The sequence below is a fragment of the Nanorana parkeri genome, unplaced genomic scaffold (assembly GCF_000935625.1).
Source record: "Nanorana parkeri isolate BGI_ZX_2015 unplaced genomic scaffold, ASM93562v1 scaffold973, whole genome shotgun sequence".
In the NCBI taxonomy this organism is placed as follows: Eukaryota; Metazoa; Chordata; class Amphibia; order Anura; family Dicroglossidae; genus Nanorana; species Nanorana parkeri.
Genome location: NW_017307241.1, coordinates 372,998 through 380,671, shown reverse-complemented (window position 1 = coordinate 380,671; position 7,674 = coordinate 372,998). Strand labels below are relative to the sequence as shown.

At 41.1% G+C, this 7,674-nt stretch overlaps 1 protein-coding gene across 5 annotated transcripts in view; it reads right to left on the bottom strand.

Moving 5' to 3' along the window:
- Nucleotides 1-7,674, bottom strand: part of PCSK6 (proprotein convertase subtilisin/kexin type 6) — a 157,582-nt gene that overhangs the window by 21,261 nt on the left and 128,647 nt on the right. For 4 of the 5 annotated variants that reach the window (XM_018566763.1, XM_018566762.1, XM_018566764.1 and 1 more), the window contains 3 exons: nt 7,073-7,175; nt 5,710-5,906; nt 2,765-2,852 (listed from right to left, as the gene is read on the bottom strand). In XM_018566763.1, the coding sequence (XP_018422265.1) occupies nt 2,765-2,852; nt 5,710-5,906; nt 7,073-7,175 (388 nt within the window). Of the gene's footprint in view, nt 1-2,764; nt 2,853-5,709; nt 5,907-7,072; nt 7,176-7,674 lie in introns of those variants that run through there. The other variant, XR_001941756.1, reaches the window with a different exon arrangement.

Genomic DNA, 7,674 nt, shown 5'->3' with positions numbered 1-7,674 from the left:
GGAAATCTACCCGTGTATGGCCAACTTAAACCCCCCAAATATCTACAATCTGACTTGCTGGACTCTGTGGACACCCAACGATGGCAGTACAAACACGAACACAAAGTAGAAAGCATTGGGGCACATAATTATTTTTTGTGAATGGTGCATTAACTGCCATGTTTTACTTCTAGCCATTAATGACCGACTAGATGAAAGCGTGAAAATCTACCCGTGTATGGCCAACTTAAACCCCCCAAATATCTACAATCTGACTTGCTGGACTCTGTGGACACCCAACGATGGCAGTACAAACACGAACACAAAGTAGAAAGCATTGGGGCACATAATTATTTTTTGTGAATGGTGCATTAACTGCCATGTTTTACTTCTAGCCATTAATGACCGACTAGATGAAAGCGTTTTTCTCTTTTCCTATGCTTTTTGTATAGAGAAAAGCTACCGTCAAGTTTATACTGCTCTTTTTGACACAGTGGGGGACATTTTCCCTCACTTTCTGCAACATCAAAAATGTAATGAGAGAACAGGTGTCACACGGAACGCCAAAAGTGCTTTTGGTGTTAGGTTTCCATTCCAGAAATTTCCCTCGACTTAGTGTATATGTTACGCACTGTCAGCAAGACAGAAAACAGGAGGAACTTTTCCCAATGAGGGCACAGCATTACAAACCTGACAAATGTTTTAGTTTTATATCCAAAACAAAAAAACTCCCAAATAAACACCATTTACTTTCTTCTTCTTCCAGGAGTCACTTCCTACCTCAAGACTGGCTGGCTGGAGTTGGAGGGTCATCATGCTATAGTCACAGGAACAAGCCCCAGGGGTGTAATTAGAGACACATTGCAACACTTGTGGAGGAATTCTGTACAAATAGTGTGTCTGTAAAAAATTAATCAAAGCACTTGGACTTGCTGTATTTTTCTTAAAGACGTTTCAGTATTGAGAAAGCTAGTTGGATACACAGCAAAACATCTTTAAGAAAAATACAAGCCCAGTTGCTTTATTTTTTTTACAGACTTACCATGACCGGGATGAATGAGAACCTTTGCAGACATATCTGTACAATAGTGAATCAAAATTCACCCATACAAGGACACTATGATTTCAGTTTTTGGCTAGCAATAGAAACCCATAACAAGCTCTAGACTGAATTAGTAAAGGACTAGTTTAGTTAACACTAAACTACAAAATGTGCGGTCTCAGTATTTAAAACCAATATTTGTGAGTTCACCCCCCCCCCCCCAAAACATGGGTTATCCTAGAAATCCACATCCCCTACCAGCTCAGCACTTTAGTTTTTCATCCTGGAACAGCTGTAGTTTATCAATCCACCCCACTGCCTTTTGTCCCGTCTTGTAGGAAATACAATGCCACATTCTGCACAATTCAGTACTTTAAAGTGACATTAAACCAATACTGTTATGTGTGCCTTACTGTAATCCGTGGTAGTTTCCCTTCTCTTTGCTGCTCTTCCTATTAAATCCTCATGTCTTCTCATGCTTGGTGAGAACTTCCCTTTGCAGCTCAGGGCCTCTTCCTGTAGTGCTGGCTCAGGTTACAAACCTATACACAGACACCATGTATCCATTCCTGAGACAGGGTAGTCTGCTGCAAAACAGAAGTTCTGTCCAGCATGAGATACAGATTTAAAAGGAAGAGCAGCGAAGAGAAGGGAAACAACCATGGATTACAGTAAGACACACTACAGTATTGTTTTATGTTAAAAAATCTGAGGGTTTAATGTCACTTTAAGTCACAGACCCGGGATATGTAGGCCGATTCTTATCTGCATACTTGTTTCGGGTTAAGAACTTAATGCACTAAGACAGTCACCATGATAGGCAATCACAAATTTCACAAGTCAGTCCACCTCCATGATTCTAATGACAAGCCTAATTTAAGGGGCTGTTTGGAAATTTGTTATGCATATTGTGTAATGTAATAAATGTACACATACTTTAAGGATGAGAACAGATAAATATATGAAAACGATGTAGCTCCTGCTTTGTTGCCATGCTACAATATTTTAATTAGTATATTATATAAACACTGCAAGTTTATATAACATCTCCCATGATGCTGTACAAAATATTCGTATCCATACAAGCGTCATACAGATAACAAAAAACACGAGAAATGTTTTTAATGACTATAGAGTAGCAGGGATTGCCTCTGTACTGGATGTTTTCTGTAAAGCATTCTGTGCTGGGACTTGCGTTCCCTGGCACACAAAATTAAGATGTCAAGTGGTGGGGCTGTCACACTGAAAGCATAGCTACCCCCATTACATTGGAAGAGTGACTCTCCCAGTGTGAACTGTAGGACTGGGCTGCCTGTTTTTGATAATTTTATCTTGCACAGGGCAGAGGTCAGCTGGGGCCATGTGGAAGCAGGAGAGGCCTTCCTGTCTCAGTCTGGCCCTGAAAACTCTGTACAGATATTTGTCCCCTACAAATCAATACTACTGCATTTAAAACGTTTTTAAAATTTGGTTTGGCTTGGGAACCCAACTATTTCAGGTCTACCTGACCAAAGCAAAAACAAGTGCCCCATTCACTGAACAAAAACAGTTTGCAGCCGCCGTATTAAATGGGGTATCTGCTGATAGACAATGGCTGCACCTGGGGTTTCAATAGTTTCTATTGAGTGATAGATGTTAAATATTAAATTGTATATAACCAATGCTCATACCAAGCAAAGGAATGAACTGCTGTAAGGCCCCTCTTTATTATTATGATACAATGGTATGTACTCTGATGTTTACCTGAAGCCTTCTCTGCAGACTACACACTTATCAGGATATCCAAGACATTTCTTGCAATTCTGGTGACATTTGAGGCATCGTCTGAGACCTTATTGAATATAAAAACTGTTTAGAACAGAACGTATTATCCACCTACAGTCATTTATTCTAAAGACGATATAAAAACATTTTCTTGAAAGCTAGAGAGAGCAAGCAATTAAAGAAATAAGCGCCTTTCTGATTAACATGTGCTACAAGTAGTAACCTGGACATACACGTTTCTAATTGTATAACCTTTAAAAAGCCTCAAAAGTGCAGTGGTGCACTTTAAAACCCTCACCTCACTTGTGGATATGGGCAGAATTGGTTGTACTCTACTGGACTGTCTTAGACTCTTTCCATCACTTGCTATTGCCTACTTACCATGAAGCGTCAGAGGAAGTGGACCTCAGAAGTCCCAGACACATTTTCCCCAAAGCTTTCTGGTTACCAGTGCAGCTGTAGAATTCAGGGAAAATGTGCCTGGGACTTACACAGTTAAATCTGTCCCTGTACAGCATATAGATAAGACATGGAGGGAACCTGGAACACAAAGCTTTCTCAAACTCTCACTTCCATCTGTCCTGCTTACAGTGGTAAGTGGACAATGGGTAACTGCAGGACACAATAAAATGCATAGCAATTTCTAGCCCTTTTTTAATCAATTGCATTTTACCAAGTATTTCATGCAATGATAGTCCAGACACTGAAAGGTTAAAAAACATATTTTGTTTTAAAAGGGCAGGAAAGGTTTGGGGTTAAAGGGTTTTAGTGAGATGAAACAAACCAGAGGCAAATTCTGGTAAGTTTATACATATAGGTTAACTCGGAGGAAATGTATTGACTTCATTAAAGCCCAACTCTAGCCAAGTAAACTTTTCTGTGACCCCCCACTGGGGATTTTTTATTTTCCTGTCCCTGTGATACCCTTAGAAAAAAAAAATGGGGGAATTGCAGTGGTCACTGGGACAGGAAGGCAAATACTGCATGAAAAACACCAGCAGGCATTTAAACCCTTCTTCACTACATGTTCCCATCACTTTTAGCCCTGGAAGAAGGGGGGCTTAATCTGCCATATGGGGTCACAGACAGAAATTAAAACTTAACAGTTTTAACCCTTTCATGCTCTACTCAAAACAAAATCCCTGGAATTCATAAAGTTTGCCCTAATCATTAGAAAACTATCCTCTCACCATATGACAAATTCATGTACTTGTCAGGGTGTATAGGAGTCTGTGACTGAACAGTTGCAACATTTGTCTGAATGACAAATGGTGCTACTTCCAACCTATAGCCTGCATTGTGCACAGGTCTCTAATCTGCAGTGTGCACAGACCTATAACGTGCAATGTATACAGGCCTCTTACAGCCCCTGTGATAGCAATGAACATGTCTCCGGCCTCTCTTAATCCAGCTACAAGCCCGACCACCAGCATCCTAGCAACCAATGTCACTGTGGGGCCAAGCATTATCAGTTGCAAGGATGCTCGCAGCCTATACAAACAGCATAATTGGTTGCTAGCACACAGACAGCTAGGTTAATAGCTGGATTATTAGAGACCAACCAATGATGTGACTACTCTTGTACTTTTCTTCACTCCCGACACAAATAATTCCAAGATGAAGGCCCTATTTATTTGCAGTATTTGCATTAGAACTGTTGCTCCGCTTTTATGAATTTGGTGCAGGACTTTCCAAGGCAGAATATTAATGCCAAGAAGTGTTGCAAATTTTATACTGAATCATCTCAAATGTATTTTAGCTGGAGTGGGGCTTTAAGAAAGGAGCAATATGCATAGCCCAGTTTTTCACATCCATGAATCAGGAAAAAGACTATTATCTTCATAACTTGCACTTTGCACTGACTTAACCCTTTCCCTGCCAGCAACGCTTCCAGCTGGCCACGTCAGTATGCTTTACGTCAGTGGCTTTCACCCTTCTGCTATAAGCTCATGGTCGCTTTAGCTACCATGAATTTATAGCAGAAGGGTACTCCTGACTCTCCCCTGTAAATTAATAGCGGTCATCAGCATCTGAGAGAATAGGAAGCCTCTGTTCTGAATGGATAGAAAGCACTCAGCACAGAGGCTGCAGAAAAAGATTAAGAGAACTATGGGGTTAAGTGTTTTCCCCATAGTTCTCTTGAGGGTCACGGGAGGACATATACTAGCTTCCTCCCATGACCCAAAGCTCAGTATATCGCAACCTACAGCCCGCTCTCTGCAGGGAGATGATCGAGAAGTGAGCGAGCAACTGTATGCATTTGCTCACTTCCCGATCTATTGAGCCGATGTGTGACAGTTTAATTGTCAAACGTCGGCACGGACTATGAGGATGAGTGATTTTCACTCACCTCATAGTTCTACTTTAAGGGCTCTGTCCTCAATTTCTTTTTCTATTTCAGAAGGGAAGTTTCAGGCCCTAATATTATCCCGAGTGTTACACAGGGCTTGGTAGCGAAAGAGTTAAAAGACAGAGCAAATCCATGTTGTATAACTTTAGGTTTATCATCTACAGCTTCTTTGTGGATCTCACATCATAAGTGAAGTGTTTTCACACAGAATATATCATTGTATAGTCAAAATGAAAATTGAACTGCCAGATCTAAGTTTATCACTGGCTTGGGCTGCATGCATTATTCCATTGGATCCAAGTGAAGAACCAATAGTAAGGAAACAACTTCTATAGCTGATAATGACCATCATAACGCAGGAATTGCAAACAACAAACCAGACTAAGAACTACCTATAAAATATTTACGTGTAAGTAAACGGCTTGTGTGACAAACAGTCTTGGTGAAGACACTAGCTTCATGTGATAGATTGAAAAAAACAAATACAGCATATCCCATGAAAACTAATGGCAGTGGAAACATAGGGGCACCTGTCGGAGGAGAAAGGGTAAGAACGAAGGCTGTACATATTTACTTTCATCGGCATATGCTCCGGCTGAACATGTGGTTGTACAGGAACTGCTCTCAGGCTGAACGTAGAAGCCTCTCTTACAGGAACTGCACTGGTTCTGACTGCGTCCAAAACAGGATTCACACCCTCTATGGCAGCGCCTGCACCTTCTGCCAGCCACGTCTACCATGAACCCAGACGGACAGGTACTCACACACTTCCTGCATCAAACCAAAGGCAAAAGATTACAAGTAAAATAAGAGATATAAGGTAAGAAGATAATTCAAAAGATATAAGGCTGGTGTATATCAGCTCAACACACACCAGCGCTAGACCTCCATAAGGCCTCGTGCACACAAGCGTCAAAATACATGTGTACAGAGGTGTTTGGGGGCTAATTTCTAACTGCATCTGATGTAATGTTTTTCACTAGAGTTCAGCAGTGTCTAGGTGCATTCAATCTAGCTGCATATACAAAGTTTTGCTTCTAGAGAATAATTAGAGCTCATTCACATGGGCACAGAAGACTGCACACAGTAAAAAAGGCCATATTTCTGCACCTGAGAGGTCACAGGTATTGCATGCAACTACTGTACAAATGAATGACAGGCAGCAGCTGTACGTTGGCAAAATCGATCATAGGGTATACATGTGTACATGTATAGATTTATGTCCCTGGACAGAGACCATCTGCACCCAGCGACGTACAACAGCACTTGTAAGCATTTAAACATGTCGTGACGCAGCATGAGCAAGAGTTATAAATAGCAGCTACAAAAGGAGGCAGACGGCACTTTCTTTGATACTGGGACAGAGCACTTTTAACACTGTTTCCTGATGAAGCCACTATCTTAAGAGGTGACATGATGGGTATAAGTATGGGTAGAGCACATTTCTAGTGGTGGTGCATCCATGTAAGAAAAAGGATGAAAAAATTAAATAATGAGGTCAAAAGAGCAAGTTAAAGAGCTAGGGAGTGAGACTTCCAAGTAGGAGGGATTACAAAAGATTGAAATTCTTACATGGCACCCACTATAGGTTGTGTTAGCAATTAAATATTGATAATCATCAAAATGAACAAATACATCACTGTTTTCACACTATGGTTTCATCAATCATCCCCACGATAAAATCTTTATCCTATCACATTGACACAGTAGCATTTTATCTAGAGCAGAAGTAGGCAACCTTGGCAGTCCAGCTGTGCTAAAACTACAAATTCCATCTTGCCCGATAGTCATGCCTGTGGCCTTCTTTGAGTGCTCCATGGAACTTGTCGTTCCACAGCTCGAGTGCCAAGGTTGCCTTCCCCTGGTCTAGAGTTAATGCTGGAAACATATCACTATTATTTCTATGAGCAAACAGAACATGTTAAACACCAACTTACCTGCCAGATTTGACACTGCCAAGACTATAGTGAACACAGTTGAGACACTGATCAGCGCCGGCCCCGTCGCATCCTCTGTCGCCACACTCTGTGTGGCATGGACCTTGGAAATACAAATATTTATTTCGAAATGCAAACCAAAAGGGTCAGATGAATCATTTGGGAGGGAGGCATGTGGTGCTACAATGATTTAGCCAGAGACACAGAGCATTACTGGCTTGCTAAATGCAAACACTTTAATAGGATTAAATTACACCAAGCCCAGCACATTTACACTTGTCTATCACATGCAGAATTTGGTTTATTAACATCCAATTTCAGTGGGTGAAAACTTGCGACATCACTAATTGAAGTCATACTGAAATGTTCCTCTGAAAGTAATTGGCATGTTTAAAGGAAACCACTGAGAAAATATTGAGACCGGCCCCTTCCTCAAACTTATGACCACAGCGGAACCCTTAAAACAATTTTCAGGTCTCAAGGAACCCTTGCTAAAATGAATTTATTGGTGATCAGTGGAAAGAATGCCCCTTACATTAGTGATCAGGGAAGAACACCCCTTACAGTAGTGGTCAGAATCATTGGGTAATGCTGCTGGCTGT